The sequence below is a fragment of the Chlamydotis macqueenii genome, chromosome 1 (assembly GCF_036417535.1).
Source record: "Chlamydotis macqueenii isolate bChlMac1 chromosome 1, bChlMac1.mat, whole genome shotgun sequence".
Classification (NCBI taxonomy): Eukaryota; Metazoa; Chordata; class Aves; order Otidiformes; family Otididae; genus Chlamydotis; species Chlamydotis macqueenii.
The window spans coordinates 778,944-801,036 of NC_141556.1; the positions used below are offsets into that span (position 1 = coordinate 778,944).

General features: G+C 73.5%; 3 protein-coding genes across 3 annotated transcripts; all 3 read left to right on the forward strand.

Annotated features, from left to right (window-relative positions):
* The first annotated feature begins 7,341 nt into the window (after positions 1-7,341).
* On the forward strand, positions 7,342-9,555 carry LOC147601926 (struthiocalcin-2-like). The gene is made up of 5 exons (XM_086739917.1): positions 7,342-7,408; positions 7,495-7,589; positions 8,234-8,398; positions 8,477-8,582; positions 9,488-9,555. Exons 1-5 carry the CDS (start codon positions 7,342-7,344, stop codon positions 9,553-9,555), a joined length of 501 nt encoding a protein of 166 aa, XP_086596043.1.
* A 1,190-nt stretch (positions 9,556-10,745) lies between these two features.
* Positions 10,746-14,641, forward strand: CIMAP1B (ciliary microtubule associated protein 1B). The gene is made up of 7 exons (XM_086739918.1): positions 10,746-10,761; positions 11,248-11,364; positions 11,454-11,657; positions 11,744-11,845; positions 12,525-12,646; positions 14,287-14,427; positions 14,513-14,641. The coding sequence occupies exons 2-7, from the start codon at positions 11,256-11,258 to the stop codon at positions 14,588-14,590; spliced, it is 756 nt and encodes a 251-aa protein (XP_086596044.1). The 5' UTR covers positions 10,746-10,761; positions 11,248-11,255; the 3' UTR covers positions 14,591-14,641.
* A 720-nt stretch (positions 14,642-15,361) lies between these two features.
* TYMP (thymidine phosphorylase) lies at positions 15,362-22,026 on the forward strand. The gene is made up of 10 exons (XM_086739901.1): positions 15,362-15,579; positions 15,855-16,057; positions 16,138-16,236; positions 17,924-18,053; positions 18,125-18,243; positions 18,316-18,478; positions 19,055-19,285; positions 20,308-20,448; positions 20,540-21,009; positions 21,925-22,026. The coding sequence occupies exons 1-10, from the start codon at positions 15,453-15,455 to the stop codon at positions 22,024-22,026; spliced, it is 1,785 nt and encodes a 594-aa protein (XP_086596027.1). The 5' UTR covers positions 15,362-15,452.
* Positions 22,027-22,093: the final 67 nt, after the last annotated feature.

Below are 22,093 nucleotides of genomic sequence, written 5' to 3' on the forward strand. Positions count from 1 at the left end.
AGGGCGGGGGTCAGTGGGAGCCCGGAGCAGGGGACGCGGCTCAGTGGGCACCCAGAGGGGGGGACGGAGGTCACTGGGTGGCCAGGGCGGGGGCTGGGGGTCAGTGGGTGTCTGGGGTGGGGGGACAGGGGTCAGTGGGCACCCATGGCAGGGGCTGGGGGTCAGCGGGTGCCTGGGCTGGGGGTCAGCGGGTGCCTGGGGCGGGGGCCAGCGGGTGCCTGGGGCGGGGGCCAGCGGGTGCCTGGGGCAGGGGCTGGGGGTCAGCGGGTGCCTGGGCTGGGGGCCAGCGGGTGCCTGGGGCGGGGGCCAGCGGGTGCCTGGGCTGGGGGCCAGCGGGTGCCTGGGGCGGGGGCTGGGGGTCAGCGGGTGCCTGGGCTGGGGGCCAGCGGGTGCCTGGGGCAGGGGCTGGGGGCCAGCGGGTGCCTGGGCTGGGGGCCAGCGGGTGCCTGGGGTGGGGGCCAGCGGGTGCCTGGGGTGGGGGTCAGCGGGTGCCTGGGGCGGGGGCCAGCGGGTGCCTGGGGTGGGGGCCAGCGGGTGCCTGGGGTGGGGGTCAGCGGGTGCCTGGGCTGGGGGCCAGCGGGTGCCTGGGGTGGGGGTCAGCGGGTGCCTGGGGCGGGGGCCAGCGGGTGCCTGGGCTGGGGGTCAGCGGGTGCCTGGGGCGGGGGCCAGCGGGTGCCTGGGCTGGGGGTCAGCGGGTGCCTGGGCTGGGGGCCAGCGGGTGCCTGGGGTGGGGGCCAGCGGGTGCCTGGGCTGGGGGTCAGTGGGTGCCCATGGCTGGAGCTGGGGGTCAGCGGGTGCCTGGGGCGGGGGCCAGCGGGTGCCTGGGCTGGGGGTCAGCGGGTGCCTGGGCTGGGGGCCAGCGGGTGCCTGGGGCGGGGGCCAGCGGGTGCCTGGGCTGGGGGTCAGCGGGTGCCTGGGCTGGGGGCCAGCGGGCACCCCGGCCGGTGGGGCGGCGCAGCCCCCTGCCCACTCACGTGCTCCTCGTCCTGCAGGCCGATCCAGGTGTTGCCCGCCGCGGGCTGCCTGGCCACGTACCGCGCCAGCACCGTGCTGGTGCCCAAGCTGTGGATGGACGCCAGCCGCCCCTCGGGCCCGAAGCGCCTGCACTCGGCCTGGGGGGCACGGCCGACTCAGCGCCCCGCCACGACGGCCCGGGGCTGGGGGGAGCGGGACAACCAGCACCCCCCCCCCCCAAACCACCTCGCGGGGCAGAGACCCCCAATAAACCACATCACGGGGCACTGACCCCTCCCCAAACCACATCACAGAGCAGAGACCCCCAAAAAATCACATTGTGGGGCACAGAGACCCCAAAAACTACATCACGGGGCAGAGACCCCCCCAAAAAACACATTGTGGGGCAGAAACCCCCCCCCCAACCCTACATCATGGAGCAGAGACCCTCCCCACCCCAGCAGCGGGGTCCTGCCATGCTCCAGCTCCTGTCCTGCGGGACCCCCGGCATCGCCCCACTCCTGGCCCGTGGCACCCTCAGCGTCCCCCTGAATCTGGCCCACGGGACCCCCAGCATCTCCCCGCTCCCAGTCCATGGGACACCCCGGTGTCCCCCCGCTCCCAGCCTGCGGGACCCCCGGCACCTCCCCAACCCCAGCCCATGGGACCCCCAGCATTCCCCTGCTCCCGGCCTGTGGACCCCCGCCCCCCCCGGCCTCCCAGCCCCCGGACCCCCGCGCCCCAGCCCACCTCGGCGTTGGCCCAGGTCTTGGCCTCGGTGAAGTACCCGTAGCAGTAGCCGTGGTGGTACAGCCAGTTTTGGGGGCAGTTCCTGCCCTGCACCCCAGTTTGAGTAGGGACACCTGCCGAACGGGGCGCTGCCGCCACTGTCCCACGGGTGGGGGGCACCCGCCACTGCCCCACGGCCCCTGGCCCACCCCCCCCCCGCCGTGGGCTGTCTGCTGTGGGTGGGACCCTCACACCCTGGGACCCCCCCGTTCTGGGACCCCCTCCCAGGATCCCTGCACCCTGGGACCTTCCCACCCTGGGACCCCCCTCCACCAGGGACTCCCCACCCAAGGACTCCGTCACCCTGAGACCCTTCCCACTCTGGGACCTCCCCAGCCAGGGACCCTCTCAGGCTCTGCTGCACCCCCCGGGACAGGGGGTCCCACAGACAGGGCCGGGCACCGGGGGCTGCCGCAGCTGGGGAGTGGGGATCGGAGATTTGGGATTTGGGATCAGGAACTGGGGATGCGGGATTTGGGATCAGGGATCAGGGAGCGGGAGGTTGGGGATCGGGGGTCAGGGATTTTGGGATCAGGGATCGGGGAGGGGGGATCGGGGCTCAGGGATTTGGGATCAGGGATTGGGGACCAGGGAGGGGCCCGGGGCGGCGCGGCTGGGGCACGGTTACCTGTGGGGCAGGACTGGGGCCAGCCCCCCTGCGTGCCCGGGGCCGCGGGCAGGGGCTCGGCCCCCAGCAGCGCAGCCAGGAGCAGGGGCCCCAGCAGGAGGGGGGCGAGTTTGGGGTCCATGCTCATTCCTGCGCCGGGAGAGGAGCAGGGTCAGAGGGGGGCACGGACCCCGGGGCGGAGGGCAGGGGATGCCCGGATCCAGCCCGGGACAAATGCGGGGAATGCCCAGATCCGAGGGCAAGGGATGCTCAGCTCCATCCCGGGATAGGGGGCAGGGAATGCCCAGCTCCATCCCGGGACAGCGGGCAGGGAATGCCCGGATCCAGCCCGGGACAGGGGGCAGGGAATGCCCAGATCCAGCCCGGGACAAATGCGGGGAATGCCCAGATCCGAGGGCAAGGGATGCTCAGCTCCATCCCGGGATAGGGGGCAGGGAATGCCCAGATCCAGCCCGGGACAGGGGGCAGGGAATGCCCAGATCCAGCCCGGGACAGGGGGCAGGGAATGCCCAGATCCAGCCCGGGACAGAGGGTAAGGGATGCTCGGGACGGAGGGCAGGGGATGCTCGGATCCAAGAGGAGGGAATGCCCAGCTCCATCCCGGGACAGCGGGCAGGGAATGCCCGATCCAGCCCGGGACGGAGGGCAGGGGATGCTCGGATCCGAGAGGAGGGAATGCCCAGCTCCATCCCGGGACAAAGGCGGGAGACGCCCAGCTCCGCCCTGGGGTGAAGGGCAGGGGGTGTCCAACCCCATCCCAGGACAAAGGAGGGGGATGCTCAACCCCATCCCGGGAGAGAGGGCAGGGGACGGGTGGGCACTGAACCCCACGGGTGGGTGCTGGCATCCCCCTAGTTGGGTGCTGGACCCCATGGGTGGGTGCTGGACCCCATGGGTGGGTGCTGGACCCCGTGGGTGGGTGCTGGACCCCTTGGCTGGGTGCTGGCATCCCTAGTTGGGTGCTGGACCCCTTGGCTGGGTGCTGGACCCCTGGCCAAAGGCTGTCCCCCACGCTGGCAGCGGCGCGTGGGCTGCGCACTCACCGGTGGGCTGCGGCGGGCGGCTGGCGTCCCGGCGTCGGGGGCTGCGCGGGTGGGGGGCGAGGGCTGCGCTGGCGGGGCCGCGGGCCGGGCGCTTTTATGGGGTGGGCGCGGGGCAGCGCGGCTTCGGGGAACCGCGGGCACTTCTGCTTTCCGGGAACGGGGGCCGTTATTGCAGGCCTGTCCCCCCCGGGGACACCGCGGTGAGGTCACGGCGCCCGCGGGGACACCGCGGTGAGGTCACGGCACCCCTGAGGTCACCACGGCATCCCGGGGGTCACAGCAGCATCCCGGGGGTCACCAGCAACGGGGCCACGGTGTCCCTGGGGTCACCGCGGTGATGTCACGGCGTCCCCAGGGTCCCCACTGGGGAGAACACGCGGACAGCCCCTTCTCCTCAGGGCGCGGGATGGCAGTGGGGGGCTCACGCGGGAACAAGGTGGTCGTGGAAGCTTCGCGTGGGGCCGTGTGCATGGGGTAGGGGTCCCCATGCCTGCCACAGGAGCACATACGTGTTGTGCCGTGCAGGGGCCGTGTGCGTGGGGTAGGGGTCCCCATGCCTGCCACAGGAGCACATACGTGTTGTGCCGTGCAGGGGCCGTGTGCGTGGGGTAGGGATCCCTATGCCTGCCACAGGAGCACATACGTGTTGTGCCGTGTAGGGGTCGTGTGCGTGGGGTAGGGGTCCCCATGCCTGCCACAGGAGCACATACGTGTTGTGCCGTGCAGGGGTCGTGTGCGTGGGGTAGGGATCCCCATGCCTGCCACAGGAGCACATACGTGTTGTGCCGTGTAGGGGTCATGTGCGTGGGGTAGGGGTCCCCATGCCTGCCACAGGAGCACATACGTGTTGTGCCGTGTAGGGGTCGTGTGCATGGGGCAGGGGCCTCTGTATGTTCCATAGCCCCACATATGTGTTGTGTAGGGGCCCATGTGTGTTGAGTAGGAGCCCACATGTGTTCTGTAGGCACCCGTGTGTGTCGGGTAGGAGTCCGTGTAAGTTCCATAGGAGCCCACGTGTGTGCTGTGTAGGCACCCGTGCACGCTGTGTAGGAGTCTGTGTTCCACAGGAGCACATGCCCGCTGTGGAAGAGCCTGTACGCGCTGTGTAGGGCCCATGTATGTTGTGCAGCTGCCCACGCGTGTTGCATAGGTGCCCCTATGTGTTGTGTAGGAGCCCCTGTGTGTTGTGTAGGAGCCCATACACGTTGTGTAGGCACCACTATGTGTTGTGTAGGAGCCCATACGTGCTGTGTAGGAGTCCGTATGTGTTGTGTAGGCACCACTATGTGTTGTGTAGGTGCCCATATGTGTTGTGTAGGCACCACTATGTGTTGTGTAGGAGCCCCTGTGTGTTGTGTAGGAGCCCATACGTGTTGTGTAGGCACCACTATGTGTTGTGTAGGTGCCCATATGTGTTGTGTAGGAGTCCGTATGTGTTGTGTAGGAGCCCCTACGTGTTGCGTAGGAGCCTGTCTGTTGCGCAGGAGCCCATGCCTGTCGCACAGGTGCCCGTGTGTGCGGGGCGGGTACTCACGTACGCGGTGTGGGTGCCTGTACACGTTACGCAGGCACCCCTCTGTGTCGTGTAGGTGTCCGCGTGTGTGGGGTACGAGTCACACGCGTGCTGTGCAGGTACCACACACGTTGTGTGGGCGCCCGTACGTGTCGCGTAGGAGCCTGCGCCCCTTCCGTAGGTGCCTGCCCGGCAGCGCCCGGCTGCCACGGGGACCCCGCGTCCCACACCCCCGGGGTCTCCATCCCCCCGCGCTCGGCCCCTCCGCATCACCCGCGCTCCCGCTTTCGCAAGGCCGGGGCCGCGTTGCGCCCGTTGCGCCCGTCGCCTGGCGAGGGGCCTCCAGCTCGGGCGCTTTCCTCCCCCCGCGGCCCCCCGTGCTCCGGGCCGGCCCGCGTCACCGGCCGCGCGCGGCGACCGCCGAGTTCTGCTTTCCGCGAAGAGCCGGCCGTTGGCGCCGTTCCGCCGCCATTATCGGGGCGCCGCGCTGCCGATAAGGGGGTCCCTGCCCCGCCCGGAACCTGCCCTTGCGACACGGCCGCGCGCGGCGGGGGCCAGACCCGCGGCTGGGGGCCGGGACCACATCTGGACGCTGAGCCCCACAGCTGGGTGCTGAGCCCCACATCTAGACACAGAGCCCCATAGCTGGGTGCTGAGCCCCACATCTGGACACTGAGCCCCACAGCTGGGTGCTGAGCCCCACATCTGGACACAGAGCCCCATAGCTGGGTGCTGAGCCCCACATCTGGACACTGAGCCCCATAGCTGGATGCCAAGCCCCACAGCTGGACACAGCCCCACAGCTGGGTGTTGAGCCCCACAGCCAGATGCTGAGCCCCACAGCTGGACACAGCCCCGCAGCCGGATGCTGAGCCCCACAGCCAGATGCTGAGCCCCACAGCTGGACACAGCCCCGCAGCCGGATGCTGAGCCCCACAGCCGGATGCTGAGCCCCACAGCTGGACACAGCCCCGCAGCCGGATGCTGAGCCCCACAGCTGGGCACGAGCCCCCCGTGCAGGCGCTGCCCCCCCAGCCCGGCGGCTCCGGTGCTTTCCCTGGCACGGGGCCCGCGGCGCGTTCGACGCCGAGCGAAGGCCTCTGATCGTGGGGCGTGACGGGCGGGGCGGCTCGTGCGGGACACCGTTTCGGGGGGCGGCCGGCGCGCCAGCGAGCCGGGGGAGCCCCCCCGGCCCCACGGACGGGGCGAGGGCCAGGGCTGCCGCCAGGCTGGGGGACCCCGGCCCTCGCCCCCGCAGCGTCGTGGGGCGCGGGGGACGCGCAGCGGCGTTGGCGTGGTTGCCATGTGGGGCCAGGCCGGGCGGGGGCGGGGGCGCGGGGGCGCGGGATCTCTTTTGATGGGGGCCGGCCTCGCCCCACACCTTCGACGCCGCCGCTTTCGTGGGGGTGACGTCCCCAGCGACGGGGGGGCCCGCGGCCGCCGCGCCCCATGAAAAGCAGCGGGGGCCACGCGCCGCTGAGCCCCCACGTCACCCGAGCCCACCCGCGTCACCGGGACCCACCCGTCTCTGCCCCCTTCGCCGCGGGGCGGGGGTGACGTGTGGGGTGCCGCCTGCCCACCCGCCCCATAAATCCGGCGGGGCCCCTGCCCGGCTCCCCCGAGGGTCCGAGCCAGCGCCCGCCGCCGCCAGCGCCGAGGGGACGCAGGTGAGACCCCCATCCCGCCCCGGGGGGCCTGGGCGTGGGCAGCCCCCGCCTGCAGCCGTGGCAGCCCAGGAGACCCTGTGCCCCACAGCCCTGCACCCCACATCCTGCACCCTGCGCCCCATATCCCACACCCCTGCACCCCTGCACCCCGCATCCTGCACCCCCCATCCCTCATCCTTGCACCACGCGCCCCACATCCTGCGCCCTGCACCCCTGCGCCCCATATCCCACACCCCTGCACCCCTACACCCCGCATCCTGCACCCCCATCCCTCATCCTTGCACCACGCGCCCCACATCCTGCGCCTCTGTAACCCTGCGTCCTTGCACTCTGCACCCCTGCACCCCCGACCCGGCACCCCAAACCCTGCACCCCAAATCCTTCACCCCACCCTGCACCCCCAAACCCCTCACCCCCTACCCCCCTGCACCCCACAACCCTGCACCCCCAAACCCCTCAGCCCCACCCCCTGCACCCCACAGCCTTGCACCCTTGCACCCCCAAACCCTGCACCCCACCTCCTTCACCCCACCCTGCACCCCCAAACCCCTCACCTCCTACCCCCCTGCCCCCCACTCCCCTCCCTCCTGCTGCCATCTCGCCGCTGCTCCCCTGCGCTACACCCTGACCCCCCCCCCCCAATTGCACCCACAACACCCCCAGAATTTTTTTGGGGCGGGGTCTCGGGTACCCATAGGGTGAGGGAACCCCCCCAGCACCCCCATCCTGCCACCGTCCCCCCCCAGGATGGGACCGACGAGGATGCTGAGGCTGGGCCTGCTGGCCTGCCTGCTGCTTGTCCCCGGGCTGCGGGGTGAGTGCGGGGTTTTGGGGAGCGGAGGGGGGGGCCGCAGTGGTGCCCCCCACTCCCTGACACCCCCAAAACCTCCCCCCCCGCAGGGCAGGAGCCGGCCGCCTGCGCGTGGGGCTGGGTGGCTTTCGAGGGAGGGTGCTACGGCTTCTTCTCCCGGGAGCTGAGCTGGAGACGGGCGGAGGTGAGGGGGTCGGGGCGCTGGGTTTTGGGGTGACACCCCCCCGCATCCATCAGCTACCCCAGGGCCGCGCATCCGCGCAGCGGTCCCGCCGTCCTGGGTGGAGATGAGAGCAGGGCCTGGGGGGTCCAAGGGTTGGGGTCTGGGAGCAGGAATGGGGTCAGGGGCCAGGGGTTGGGGTCTAAGACCGGGAATTGGGGTCTGGGATCAGGGATTGGGGTTGGGAACCAGGGGTTGGGGTCCAGGGGTTGGGGTCAGGAACTGGGGCCAGGGGCCAGGGATTGGGGTTGGAGACTGGGAACTAGGGTCGGGGGTGGTGGTTGGGGTCTGGGACCAGGGGTTGGGGTCCAGGGGTTGAGTTTGGGGACCAAGGGTTGGGGTCTGAGACCAGAAATTGGGGTCAGGGACTGAGGTCTGGGACCCAGGGTTGGGGTCCAGGGTCAGGGACCAGGGCTTGGGGCCTGGGTCCAGGAATTGGGGTCGGGGTGGGGGTCCAGGGTTGGGGTCAGGGGCCAGGAGCTGGGGTTGGGGACTGGGAATTGGGGTTGGGGTCTGGGACCAGGAGCTGGGCTTGGGGGCCGGGAATCGGGGCTGGGGTCTGGGACCAGGGCTCGGGGTGCGCGGTCACGGCCCTGTCCCGGGCGCAGGCCTTCTGCCAGCGCTTCGGCGCGGGCACGCACCTGGCGTCGGTGCACAGCGCGGCGGAGCAGCGCGCCATCGCCGCCATGCTGGCCTCCGCGCGCCCCGGCGGGGACAGCGAGGAGAAGGACGGCGACGACAGCGTCTGGATCGGCCTGCACCGGCCCCCGGGGGTGAGCGCGGCCGCGGGGCGGCGCGGGGACCCCCGGACGCGGGCGGGCGACGCGGGGTGACGGCGCCGTGTCCCGCAGAGTCGCCGCTGGCAGTGGTCCGACAGCTCGCGGCTGGACTACGGCTCGTGGAAGCGGCAGCCCGGCCGCCGCAGGAGGGCCTGCGCCGCGCTGCAGGACACGGCCGGTGAGCGTCAGCGCCGCGGCCCGGGCCACCGCCGCCCCAGCCGGCAGGGTCCCGGCCACCAGCGTCCCTGGCCACCAGCATCCCCAGTGACCAGCATCCCTGGCCACCAAGCTCCCTGGCCACCAGCATCCCCAGCCACCGTCATCTCTGGCCACCAATCTCACTGGCCACCACAGCCCCGGCCAGCAGGGTCCCCGGCCACCAGCATCCCCAGTGACCAGTGTCCCCAGCCACCAGCATCCTGGGCCACCATGGCCCCGGCTGGCACAGTCCCTGGCCACCAGCGTCCCTGGCCACCAATTTCCCTGGCCGCCAATTTCCCTGGCCACCAGTGGCCTCACCTACCAACATCCCTGGCCACCAGCATCCCCAGTGACCAGTGTCCCTGGCCACCAACCTCCCTGGCCACCAGCATCCCCAGCGACCAGTGTCCCTGGCCACCAACCTCCCTGGCCACCAGCATCCCCAGCGACCAGTGTCCCTGGCCACCAACCTCCCTGGCCACCAGGGTCCAGTCATCAGGGTCCCTAGCCACTAATGTCCCTGGCCACCAGTGCACCCGGCCACCAACTTCCCTGGCCACCAGCATCCCCAGCGACCAGTGTCCCTGGCCACCAACCTCCCTGGCCACCAGCATCCCCAGCGACCAGTGTCCCTGGCCACCAGCATCCCCAGCGACCAGGGTCCCCAGCCATCAGAGTCCCCGGCCACCAAATCCCCGGCCACCAGTGTCCCCAGCCCCCCAGCACAGGCTGGTCCCCGCAGCAGCTGGGGCAGCGCTGGGTGTGCACGGGCACACGCACGCGGACACGCACACGCACACGGACACGCACACGCACACGCACACGGACACGCACACACGTGCAGCCGGGGGTCCCGGGGCTGAGGGCCGCGCTCCCGTCCAGGTCTGACGACGTGGTACAGCGACACCTGCGCCGACAGAAAACCCTTCATCTGCAAGTCCAGAGCGTAGGGAGGGGGGCCAGCGCCCGGACCACCACCCGGCGCCCGGGACCACCGCCGGGACCACCACCCACCACCCCCTGCCCACTGCCCGGACCACCACCCGGCGCCCGGGACCACCGCCGGGACCACCACCCACTGCCCACCACCCGGGACAACCGCCCAGCGCCTGGACCACCGCCCACCAGCTGGGACCACCACCCTTGCCCACCGCCCCGTGCCCACCCGGCCGCCGGCCGCAGTAAAAGTCCCCGCGCCCACCCTGCCTCCTGCGTCCTTCGTCCTGCGCACCCGGGGCCTCGTCAGGACCCCACGCTGCCCCACAGCGCCGTGGGGCTGGGGGGGACCCAACCGGGGCCTGGCCTGCGCGGGGGGGATGGGGGTCCCCTGGCCACCAGCCGCCATGGGGTGCGGGGACGGGGATGGGGACGGGACAGGAGGAGCAACCAGGGGGCTGAGCCCTGCAGCCCCCCCATGGCCCCCCCATAGCCCCCACGGCCTCTGGGAGACCCCCACCGCCCCACGGGGCCCCACAGCCCTCGGGAGAGCCGCTGAGCCGAGCGGGACCCCCGGGCCCCAGTGGGACCCCCCGGGACTCCTGTGGAAGCTTGGTGCCCCCCGTGGGACCCCCCAGCCCCCACCATGGCCCCGTGGGACCCCCAGGAGCAGTCTCTCCTGTGGACGATTCCCGCAGTGGGGCAGCCCCACGCCCACGGCTGCCTGTGTCCCCACACCATCCCTGTCCCCATCCTCACATCCCCATGTCCCCATCCCCATCCCCATGTCCCTGTCCCTGCTCCAATTCCTGTCCCATCCCCGTGTCCCCGTCCCCATCCCCATGTCCCTGTCCCTGTCCCTGCTCCAATTCCTGTCCCATCCCCGTGTCCCCATCCCCGTGTCCCTGTCCCATCCCCGTGTCCCCGTGTCCCCACATCCCTGTGTCCCTGTCCCGTCTCTGTCCCATCCGTGTCCCCATCCCCATGTCCCTGTCCCATCCCCGTGTCCCCATCTCCATGTCCCTGTCCCATCCCCGTGTCCCCATCCCCATCCCTGTCCCCATCCCCATCCCTGTCCCCATCCCGTCCCCATGTCCCTGTCCCATCCCCGTGTCCCCGTGTCCCCGTCCCGTCCCCACTCGGGCCGCCCCGCGCGGTTTGTTGTGCGGTTGCCATGGTAACGGGGGAGCAGAGCCCGGCCAGAGCTCGGCAGCGCTGGGGTGAGGGGGGCGCAGCCCCCCGGCATCGACCCCCTCCTGGGGGCGCGGGGGGGCCTGGGGTGCGGCTGGGGGCTGGGGGTGCATGGGGGGGTGGGGCTGCATCCGGGGGGGAGGCTGGATCCATCGGGGGGGCTGGGGGGCACCTCGGGGGGCTGGGGGGGCACCCAAGGGGGCTGGGGGTGCATCGGGGGGGAGGTTGGGGTTCACCCAGGGGGTCCCAGGGCGGCATCTATGGGGTGCTGGGGGTACATCCGTGGGTGCTGGATCTCTGGGGTGCAGGGGGCTCAATCGAGGGGGTGCTGGGTGTGCATCCATGGGGGTCCCTGGGCTGCAGCTATGGGGTGCTGGGGCCCGGATCCACGGGGTGCTGGGCTCCCTCCCTGGGGCTGGGGCCCTGCAGCGGGGGATGCAGGGGTTCACCCGTGGGGCGCTGCCCCCCGCCCCCCAGTACAGAGCGGGGCTGAGGGGTCGCGTGCCCCCCGCCAGCGCCCGCCATGTCGGCCGACGCCTGGGTGGGCACCTGGAGGCCCCACCGGCCGCGGGGCCCCATCGCCGCGCTCTACGGTGGCCCCGGGCCCAAGTACGGGCTCCCCACCAACGTTGGTGAGTCGGGGTCACGGGGGGCTCGCCGTGGGGCTGGCGGGGGGCTTCGGGAGTCCAGCACCCCACCGAGCCTCCCGCCGCCGGCCCAGGCTACCACCTGCACGACCCCTCGCGCGGGCGCGCGCCCGCCTACAGCTTCGGGATGCGTGGGCGCCAGTGGCGGGACGAGCGCTCCCCCGGGCCCGTGTACCTGCTGCCCCCCGGGACCACCGCCAAGGGCCGGGACGGGATCCCCGCCTACTCCATCCACGGCCGCCCCCGCGCCCTGCCGCCCCTCAACACCCCCGGCCCAGGTGAGGAGGGGGTGCCGGGACCCCGGGGCGGGGGGCGCGGGCCGGGACCCCCGGCCGTGCCGTGGGTGACCCCCCGCTCCCCACAGCCTGCTACTCGCCCGAGCGCGCCGGCCCCTTGGCCTTCCCCTGCGCGCCCGCCTACGCCCTGCGATCCCGCGCCCGGCCGGCCGCCAGCCACCAGACGCCGGGTAGGGGAAACGGGGGCCGCGCTGGCCCCCCATCGGGCCCCTGGGACGGGTTGGGGTCCCCCATCACCCCCAGACTGAGCCCCCCATCATCCCTGGGCTGAGTCGCCCCATAACCCTGGGGCTGGGTCCCCCATCACCCCCAAACTGAGCCCCCCACCGTCCCCAGGCTGGGCCCCCCATCATCTGAGGGATTGGGTCCCCATCATCCCCAGATTGAGCCCCTCAAAACCCCAGGGCTGGGACCTGCATCATCCTGGGGCTGAGCCCCCCATCACCCCCAAACTGAGCCCCCCACCATCCCCAGGCTGGGCCCCCCATCATCTGAGGGGTTGGGTCCCCATCATCCCCAGACTGAGCCCCTCAAAACCCCACGGCTGGGACCTGCGTCATCCTGGGGCTGAGCCCCCCCCCCACCCCCCAACTGAGCCCCCCACCACCCCCAAACTGAGCCCCTCATCACCCCCAGACTGAGCTGGGACCCCATCACCCCCAGACTGAACCCCCCATCATCCCAGGGCTGGTGTCCTGTCACCCCCAGACTGAGCCCCTCATCACCCGTGGGCTGGGCCCCCCATCACCCCCAGACTGAACCCCCCACCGTTCCCGGGCTGACCCCTCCCCACGGGCTGTAGCCCCCTGCCCCCCACCCCGGCCCCCCGGCTGAGCCCCCTTTCCGCAGGCCCCGCCGCCTACCGCCTGCCCCCCGTGCTGGGGCCGCGCTTGGTGAGCAAGAGCTCGGCCCCCAACTACTCCCTGTCCGGGCGCAGCAACGTGGGCGCCTTCTACCAGGACCTGTGCAAGGTGAGGGGGCCGGGGTCAGCGGGCTGGGGTGCGGGGGTCTGGGGTGCCAGGATACCAGGGTACCGGGGGGGCAGGGGTCTGTGGGGCTGGGGTACCAGGATACTGGGGTACTGGGGGACCAAGGGCGCAGGGGGCTGGGGGCCAGGGTACTGGGGTGCTGGGGTGCCAGGGGGTCTGGGGTGCTGGGGTGCTGGGTCTATGGGGTCCTGGGGCTGCTTCTGTGGGGTGCTGGGGGTACATCCATGGGGTGCTGGGGGCCCAGGGGGCTGGGATATTGGGGTGCTGGGGGCCCAGGAGGCTGGGGAACAGGATACCGGGGTGCCAGGGCTGCAGGGGCTGGGGTATGAGGGTGCTGGGGTGCTGGAGAGTCAGGGGTCTGGGGTGCCGGGATACCAGGGTGTCTGGGTGCCAGGGGTCTGGGGTACGGGGGCGGCTGGGGTATAAGGGGTCAGGGGTCTGTGGGTCTGGGGTACCAGGAGACTGGGGGGTCACAGTGCCAGGGGGCTGTGGTGCCAGGGTAGCGGGGTGCTGGGGGGGCAGGGTATTGGGATAATGGGGGTTCAGTGGTCTGGGGTACCAGGGTGTCTGGACGCTGGGGCCCAGCGGGCTGCGGGCCGGGGTGCCGGGGAGGCTGGGATGCCGGGGAGGCCGGGGAGGCTGGGATGCCGGGGTGCCAGGGGGCCGGGATGCCGGGGTGCCCGGGTGCCAGGGAGCTGGGATGCCGGGGTGCCGGGGAGGCTGGGATGCCGGGGTGCCAGGGGGCTGGGATGCCAGGGTGCCGGGGAGGCTGGGATGCCGGGGTGCCGGGGGGCCGGGATGCCGGGGTGCCCGGGTGCCAGGGAGCTGGGATGCCGGGGTGCCGGGGAGGCTGGGATGCCGGGGTGCCAGGGGGCTGGGATGCCAGGGTGCCGGGGAGGCTGGGATGCCGGGGTGCCGGGGGGCCGGGATGCCGGGGTGCTCGGGTGCCAGGGAGCTGGGATGCCGGGGTGCCCGGGTGCCAGGGGGCTGGGATGCCGGGGTGCCGGGATGCCGGGATGCCGGGGTGCCAGGGGGCTGGGATGCCGGGGTGCCGGGATGCCGGGATGCCGGGGTGCCCGGGTGCCAGGGAGCTGGGATGCCGGGGTGCCAGGGGGCTGGGATGCCGGGGTGCCGGGGTGCCTGGGTGCCAGGGAGCTGGGATGCTGGGGTGCCGGGGGCCGGGGGGCTGGGATGCCGGGGTGCCGGGGGGCCGGGATGCCGGGGTGCTCGGGTGCCAGGGAGCTGGGATGCCGGGGTGCCAGGGGGCTGGGATGCCGGGGTGCCGGGGTGCCTGGGTGCCAGGGAGCTGGGATGCCGGGGTGCCGGGGGCCGGGGGGCTGGGATGCCGGGGTGCCGGGATGCCGGGATGCCGGGGTGCCAGGGGGCTGGGATGCCGGGGTGCCCGGGTGCCAGGGAGCTGGGATGCCGGGGTGCCGGGGGCCGGGGTGCCCGGGTGCCAGGGAGCTGGGATGCCGGTGTGCCGGGTGCTGGGGGGTCAGGGTGCTGGAGTACCAGGGTGCCAGCGTACTGGGATGCCGAGGCGCTGGGGTGCTGGGGCGCGGGGTACCAGGGCGCGGGGGTGCCGGGGAGCTGGGGACACGCCACCGCACCCCGGCCCGCAGACGCCGGCGCCCTGCAGTTACGGGGCGGTGAACGCCGACGTCTACAAGCGGCGCGCGCCGCAGTACAGCATGCTGGCGCGGACCCCGCTGCCCCGGGACAGCAGCGCCAAACCGGGGCCCGGCGCCTACAGCCCCGGCGAGGTGAGGGGGGCCCGGGGGGCCCGCTGGCGCGGGGGGCGCGGGCCGCCGGCCCCTCGGCCTCAGCGCCGCCGCCTCTCGCACCCAGGGCCGGCGGCAGGGCCCGACGTTCGGGATCCGGCACTCGGAGTTCCTGGTGCCCCTCATCGTGGACGTGCCCGACTAGGGGGGCGCGGGGGGCGTCCCGCGCCAGGAAAAAATAAACCCCCCCAAAAAAGCAACGCCGCCTCCCGCCAGAGCCGCTCTCCCTGCGTCCACCCGCTCCCCATCCCGTCCCCGGCGGGGCCGCTGCCACCGGCTCTGCGGGACCCCCGCGGCTCTGCCGGGACCCCCGCTCCCTCGGCGTCCCCCCGCGCCACGGCCCCCGCGGCTCTGCCGGGACCCCCGCTCCCTCGGCGTCCCCCCGCGCCACGGCCCCCGCGGCTCTGCCGGGACCCCCGCTCCCTCGGTGTCCCCCCGCGCCACGGCCCCCGCGGCTCTGCTGGGACCCCCGCTCCCTCGGCGTCCCCCCGCGCCGTGCCCGTCCACGCTGCCCCACACCGGGCGCTCGGCCCCCTGCCCTGTCCCCCCCGTGGGGCCCGGCGGGTGGGGGGTAGCGGGGGGACAGGGTCACCCGGATCCCACGGGGGGTTTTGAGGAGGGGGACGCTGGTCAGCAGAGTGTGACGCGACCCCCCCCACCCCTGCTGAGAGCACCCTGGGCGCCGCGCGTGGGGATGCCGAAAGCTGCGGAGGTGCAGAGCCCTCGAGCACCGCGTGGGGCTGCCCCATAGCGACCAGGGGGGCACCGGGAGGGGGGCTCAGCCCTGCCACCCACCCGCTCCGGCCTCTCCCTGCCCAGCCTGACCCTCGCTCGCTGCCCCGGGGACAGAGTCCAGCGCCGGGGACGCCTCAGCGCCGCGGGCACGGGGCCAGGCCGGCCAGGAGCTGTGGGATCAGGGCGTCCGCGGTGTGGGATCTGGGTGCCAGTGGTGCGGGAGCGGGGCACCGGCGGCGCGGGAGCGCGGTGCCGGCAGGGCGGGATTCGGGATGGCGGCCCAGGCCTCCCTGCCGGCCCTCATCCGCAAGAAGCGGGACGGCGAGCAGCTGGAGGAGGAGGAGATCCGCAGCTTCGTGCGCGGCGTGACGGAGGGCACGGCGCAGGAGGGCCAGATCGGTGGGCGCACGGCGGGGCCGGGGGCGACGCGTTGAGGGAAGGGGGGTCATGGCCGTGGGAGGTGGCCGGTGGCACGGTGAGGGCCGTGGCACGGGTGGGGGACACGAGGGGACGTGGAGGGGCAGGACGGGGGTCCCGGTAGCACGTGGGGCGGGGGGGGTACACGGGACGTGGCCGGGGGTCGCGGCGGGGGGATCAGAGCGAGACCCCGGGGTGGGACGGGGGTCGCGGCGGGGGGAGCGGGGGTGCGGCCCTGGCCAGCGCGCTGCTCGCAGGCGCCATGCTGATGGCCATCCGGCTGCGCGGCATGGAGGCGGCGGAGACGCTGGCGCTGACGCGCGCCATGGCGGCCTCGGGGCGGGCGCTGGCCTGGCCGCGCGCCTGGCGGGGGCGGCTGGTGGACAAGCACTCGACGGGCGGCGTGGGGGACAAGGTCAGCCTGGCCCTAGCCCCCGCGCTGGCCGCCTGCGGCTGCAAGGTGAGCGGGGGTCCGCGTGGGGCGGGGCGGGGGTCCCCAGCACCACCACCCCCCCCACCGCCGCACCCCCCCGCCCGCAGGTGCCCATGATCAGCGGGCGCGGGCTGGGCCACACCGGGGGCACGCTGGACAAGCTGGAGGCCATTCCCGGCTTCCGCGCCTCCCAGAGCCCCGAGCAGGTGGGGACGGGGCCACGGCGTCAGCAGCACCCCGTCGGCGCGCCCGCCCGGGGGGACGGGGCGCCGCTGGGATACGGGACCCCCGGGATGGGCCGATGGGCCGGGGCACGTCGGTGGGATGTGGGACGTCGGTGGGATGCGCAGTGCCGACGGGATGGGCGGTGGTGATGGGATGTGGGATGCCTTTGGGATGTGCCCATGGGACGGGGGATGCTGACGGGATGCGGGATTCCGTTGGGATGTGCCCATGGGATGTTCTGATGGGATGCAGGATGGTGATGGGATGGGGGCTGGTGATGCGATGCAGGATGGCGATGGGATGTGCTGATGGGACGTGGGATGCTGTTGGGATGTGGGATGCTGATGGGATGTGGGAAGGTGATGGGACGTGGGATGCTGTTGGGATGTGGGATGCTGATGGGATGTGGGAAGGTGATGGGACGTGCCGACGGGATGGGGGATGCTGTTGGGATGTGGGATGCTGTTGGGATGTGGGAAGGTGATGGGACGTGCCGACGGGATGGGGGATGCTGTTGGGATGTGGGATGCTGCTGGGATGTGGGAAGGTGATGGGACGTGCCGACGGGATGGGGGATGCTGACGGGACGTGGGATGCTGTTGGGATGTGGGATGCTGCTGGGATGTGGGAAGGTGATGGGACATGCCGACGGGATGGGGGATGCTGACGGGACGTGGGATGCTGTTGGGATGTGGGATGCTGATGGGACGTGGGAAGGTGATGGGACATGCCGACGGGATGTGCCCGTGGGATGTGGGATGTGCCGGCGGGATGCGGGATGCCAATAAGACGTGGGATGTGGCGAGACGGGGGCTGGCAGTAAGACACGGGATGCTGGCGGGATGCAGGACGCTGTCAGGGTGTGGGACGCCAGCGAGGGGTGCCAGCGGGGCGTGCCCATGGGGTGCGGGATGCTGATGGGGTGCGGGATGCTGACGGGACGTGGGATGCTGATGGGATGCGGGATGCTGATGGGGTGCGGGATGCTGATGGGACGTGCCAATGGGATGGCGGATTCTGCTGGGACATGCCAATGGGATGCGGGATGCTGACGGGATGTGGCATGCTGACGGGATGCAGGATGCTGGTGGGATGCTGGTGGGATGCGGGACGCTGACGGGATGCGGGTTGCTGGCGGGATGCAGGATGCTGGTGGGATGCCGGTGGGATGCGGGACGCTGACGGGATGCGGGTTGCTGGCGGGATGCGGGATGCTGGTGGGATGCCGGTGGGATGCGGGATGCTGGCGGGATGCCGGTGGGATGCGGGATGCTGGCGGGATGCGGGATGCTGGTGGGATGCCGGTGGGATGCGGGATGCTGGCGGGATGCGGGATGCTGGCGGGATGCGGGATGCCGGTGGGATGCGGGATGCTGGCGGGATGCGGGATACTGGTGGGATGCGGGATGCTGGCGGGATGTGGGACGCTGGCAGGATGCCGGTGGGATGCGGGATGCTGGCGGGATGCCGGTGGGATGTGGGATGCCGACGGGACGTGGGACAGCAATAAGACGCGCCGGCGGCGCGTGGGATGGCGGCGGGCGCAGGATGCGGGTGGGACACGGGATGCCGACGGGACGTGGGACAGCAATAAGACGCGCCGGCGGCGCGTGGGATGGTGGCGGGCGCAGGATGCGGGTGGGACACGGGACGGCGACGCCCCCGCAGATGCGGAGCATCCTGGAGCGCGTGGGCTGCTGCATCGTGGGGCAGAGCGAGGAGCTGGCGCCGGCCGACCGCGTGCTGTACGGCCTGCGGGACGTCACCGCCACCGTGGACAGCCCGGCCCTCATCACGGGTACGGGGGGGGCCGGCGGGGGGGGCCGGGGGCCGGGGCGGGACCCCCAGCGAGGCTGCCGCGGCCCCCAGCCTCCATCCTGAGCAAGAAGGCGGCCGAGCGGCTCTCGGCGCTGGTGCTGGACGTCAAGTTCGGGAGCGCGGCGCTGTGCCCCACGCAGGAGAGCGCGCGGGAGCTGGCCCGCGGCCTGGTGAGCCCCCCCGCCCCGCGGTGGCCCCCGCGCCCCGGGTGGCCCCCGCGCCCCGCTGAGCCGGCCCCGCAGGTGGCCGTGGGCGAGCAACTGGGCATCCGCACGGCGGCCGTGCTGAGCCGCATGGACCAGCCGCTGGGCCGCTGCGTGGGCAACGCGCTGGAGGTGCTGGAGGCGCTGGAGTGCCTGGGGGGCGCGGGGCCCCCCGACCTGCGCGAGCTGGTCACCAGCCTGGGTCAGCCGCGCGGGACGGGACCGGGCGGGACCGGGGGACCAGGGAGGGAAGGGACTGGGGAAATGGGGACGGGGGGAGGGGGACGGGGTGGGGGAGCGGAGATGGGGATGGGGGGGTGGGGGATAGGGGCAGGTGATGGGGATGGGGGTGGGGGGACAGGGACAGAGCTGGGGCACGGGGGGGACAGGCAGGGGACGCGGGGTGGGGGAATGGGGCCCGGGGATGGGAACTGGGGCCGGGGGCAGGCATGGGGGCAGGGTGGGGGAACGGGACGGGGGGATGGGGGCCGAGGGCACGGGGCCGGGGATCGGGGGCACGGGACGAGGGGGCCACGGGTGGGGATGTGGGAACGGGGACGGGGGGGGCACGGGCCCCCACACACGAGTCCCCCGCGCCCCCCAGGCCCCTGGGGGCCCCCCATCCCCGGGGTCCGTCCCTGTCCCCCGCAGCCCCCAGGCCGCCCCACTCGCCAGGGCCGGGCGGGAGCGGGTTGGGGGGGCTGTGGGGCGGGCCGGGGGGCCGTGGGCGGGCAGGGGGGCGGCGGGGCAGGCCGGGGGTCCCAGCCCGGCCCCCCAGGCGGGCTGCTGCTGTGGCAGTGCGGGCTGGCGGGGGCGGCCGAGCAGGGCCGGCAGCGCGTGGCGCGGGCGCTGGACGACGGCTCGGGCCTGCGCGCCTTCGAGGCCATGCTGGGGGCGCAGGGCGTGCCCCCCGCCACCGCCCGCCAGCTCTGCGCGGGGACCCCCGCCCAGCGCCGCCGCGCCCTGGGGGAGGCGGGGGTCTGCGAGGAGCTGCCGGCCCCGCGCGCGGGTGAGGGGGCACGGGGGTGGGCGCCCCAGGAGGCCGGGGGCTCCCCCAGTAGCTCCCAGCTCCGCACCCGCAGGGTCCCTGACCCCCGGCGGCTCCCCACACCTCGAGGGTCCCTGACCCCCGGCCCTACGCGCTCTGCCCCCCGGGGCTCCCCACACCTCGAGGGTCCCTGACCCCCGGCCCTACGCACTCTGCCCCCCGGGGCTCCCCACACCTCGAGGCTCCCTGCCCCACACCAACTGCCCCACATCCCCCGGGGTCTCTGATCCTTACCCCCCCAGCTCCCAGCCCCATACCCCTCAAAGTCCCTGACCCCCAGCCCCACACCCCAGCCCCACATCTCCACACCCCCTGACCCCCAGCCCCACAGCGCTGCTCCTGGGGCTCCCCACACCTCCCACACCCCCTGACCCCTGACCCCCACACCCCTCAGTGTCCCTGACCCCCAGCCCCATGGCTGCCAGCCCCATGGCTCCCAGCCCCACACCCCCAGTGTCCCTGACCTCCAACCCCGTCCCCCTGGGGCTCCCCACACCCCCTGACCCCCTGCTCCCTGACCCCACACCCCTCAAGATCCCTGACCCCCTGCCCCATGGCTCCCAGGCCCCTGCCCCCCACAGCCCCCAGGGTCCCTGACCCCCAACCCCATCCCCCTGCTCCTGGGGCTCCCCGCACCCCCTGACCCCCAACCCCATGGCTCCCAGCCCCACACCTCCACACCCCCCCCGACCCCCAACCCCCTGGTCCCCTGCCCCCCCACAGCCCCCAGGGTCCCTGACCCCCAACCCCATCCCCCTGCTCCTGCAGCTCCCCGCACCCCCTGACCCCCAACCCCATGGCTCCCAGCCCCACACCTCCACACCCCCCCATGACCCCCAACCCCCTGGTCCCCTGCCGCCCCACACCCGCAATGTCCCTGACCCCCAACCCCATCCCCCTGCTCCTGGGGCTCCCCACACCCCCTGACCCCCCAGCCCCCCCACACCCCTCAGCGTCCCTGACCCCCCCGAACCCCCCCCCAGGCTGGGTGCAGGAGGTGTCGGCGCTGCCGCTGGCGCGGGTGCTGCAGGAGCTGGGGGCCGGCCGGCTGCGGGCGGGGGATCCGGTGAACCCGCGGGTGGGCGCGGAGGTGCTGGTGGCTGCGGGGCAGCGCCTGCGGGCAGGTAACGGGGTGCGGGGGTGGGCGGGGGGGTGCGGGGCGCGGGGGTCCCCCCCGCGCCCCGCACCCCCCGCCCACCCCCGCACCCCGCACAGGGCAGCCCTGGTTGCGGGTGCACCACGACGGCGCCCTGGGCGCGGGGGGGCGCCGGGCCTTGCAGGCCGCGCTGCGCCTGGCGCCCGCCCCGCCCCGCGCCCCCCCCGCCGCGCCTGGCCGAGACCCTGCTGCCGCCCCCCCGCCGGGAACAAAAACCCCAAAAAACGGAAAAAAACTGAAGGAAAAAACCCCAAACAAAATAAACCACGCAAAATGGCGGCGTCACAGGGCAGCACAGCGGGGGGGTCAAAGGGCGCCGGGGTGGGCTGAGGGGTCAAAGGGCGCTGGGTGGAGGTCAAAGGGCAGCTGGAGGCGTGGGGTCAGGGGTCAAAGGGCGCTCGGGATGACGGTGGGGGTCAAAGGGCACCGCTGGGGCAGCGCCGAGGGGTCAAAGGGCAACGGGAAGGGGTCGCAGGAGGGGTCAAAGGGCAGCGCTGGGCTGGGGGTCAGAGGGCAGCAAGGGGCGGAGGTGAGAGGTCAGAGGGCGCCGGGGGGCGGAGCTGGGGGTCAGAGGGCAGCAAGGGGCGGAGGTGAGAGGTCAGAGGGCGCCTGGGGGCAGAGCTGGAGGTCAGAGGGCGCCGGGGGGCAGAGCTGGGGGTCAGAGGGCAGCAAGGGGCGGAGGTGAGAGGTCAGAGGGCGCCTGGGGGCAGAGGTGAGAGGTCAGAGGGCGCCTGGGGGCGGAGCTGGGGGTCAGAGGGCGCCGGGGGGCAGAGCTGGGGGTCAGAGGGCAGCAAGGGGCGGAGGTGAGAGGTCAGAGGGCGCCTGGGGGCAGAGGTGAGAGGTCAGAGGGCGCCTGGGGGCGGAGCTGGGGGTCAGAGGGCGCCGGGGGGCGGAGGTGAGAGGTCAGAGGGCGCCTGGGGGCGGAGCTGGGGGTCAGAGGGCGCCTGGGGGCGGAGCTGGGGGTCAGAGGGCGCTGGGGGGCAGAGGTGAGAGGTCAGAGGGCGCCTGGGGGCGGAGGTGAGAGGTCAGAGGGCGCCGGGGGGCGGAGCTGGGGGTCAGAGGGCAGCAAGGGGCGGAGGTGAGAGGTCAGAGGGCGCCGGGGGGCGGAGCTGGGGGTCAGAGGGCCCGGGGCGGGGCAGGGTCAGAGGGCACCTGGGGGTGGGGACCTGCTGCCGGCTCCTCCCCCAAAACGCCGCCTGCGCCCCCGGGGGGGAGCCCCTGCGTCGCGGGGGGGGGAGCCCAGCACCCCCCCAGAGTGGAGCCGCGGGGAGGGGAGGGACCCCCGCAGCCCCTCAGGGGCAGGGGGACCCCAAAGAAGGCGGCAGGGCCCCCCCTGGGCCCCCCCAGCACTGCCCCGGGGGGAGGGACCCCGGCAGGGGGGCAGAGACCCTCACCCCCGTCCCCCTGGAGAGCGAGAGGGAGGGGCCCCTGCCACCCCCCGCAGCCCCCCAGCAGCGCCGCGGGGGCAGAGAGACCCCCAAAGAGGAGGGCAGAGGGCCCCTCCCCGCACCCCGCAGCCCCCCGGGGGAACAGGACCCCCGGGTAGGGGGCAGGGGGAGCCCCCCTCAGTGCCCCAGCGCCCCCCAGCACTGTCCCACGGGGACAGAGACCCC

What these genes read in the sequence shown, in the direction of transcription:
- LOC147601926 (XM_086739917.1), top strand. Translation starts at nt 7,342, where the DNA reads ATGGGACCGACGAGGATGCTGAGGCTGGGCCTGCTGGCCTGCCTGCTG. An exon ending in TGAGCTGGAGACGGGCGGAG is followed by an intron (nt 7,590 to 8,233) that starts GTGAGGGGGTCG and finishes TCCCGGGCGCAG; the next exon opens with GCCTTCTGCCAGCGCTTCGG. An exon ending in CGCGCTGCAGGACACGGCCG is followed by an intron (nt 8,583 to 9,487) that starts GTGAGCGTCAGC and finishes GCTCCCGTCCAG; the next exon opens with GTCTGACGACGTGGTACAGC.
- TYMP (XM_086739901.1), top strand. Translation starts at nt 15,453, where the DNA reads ATGGCGGCCCAGGCCTCCCTGCCGGCCCTCATCCGCAAGAAGCGGGAC. An exon ending in CAGCCCGGCCCTCATCACGG is followed by an intron (nt 18,054 to 18,124) that starts GTACGGGGGGGG and finishes CGCGGCCCCCAG; the next exon opens with CCTCCATCCTGAGCAAGAAG. An exon ending in GAGGGCAGCAAGGGGCGGAG is followed by an intron (nt 21,010 to 21,924) that starts GTGAGAGGTCAG and finishes CACCCCCCGCAG; the next exon opens with CCCCCCAGCAGCGCCGCGGG.
- CIMAP1B (XM_086739918.1), top strand. Translation starts at nt 11,256, where the DNA reads ATGTCGGCCGACGCCTGGGTGGGCACCTGGAGGCCCCACCGGCCGCGG. An exon ending in TCTACCAGGACCTGTGCAAG is followed by an intron (nt 12,647 to 14,286) that starts GTGAGGGGGCCG and finishes CCCGGCCCGCAG; the next exon opens with ACGCCGGCGCCCTGCAGTTA. An exon ending in GCGCCTACAGCCCCGGCGAG is followed by an intron (nt 14,428 to 14,512) that starts GTGAGGGGGGCC and finishes TCTCGCACCCAG; the next exon opens with GGCCGGCGGCAGGGCCCGAC.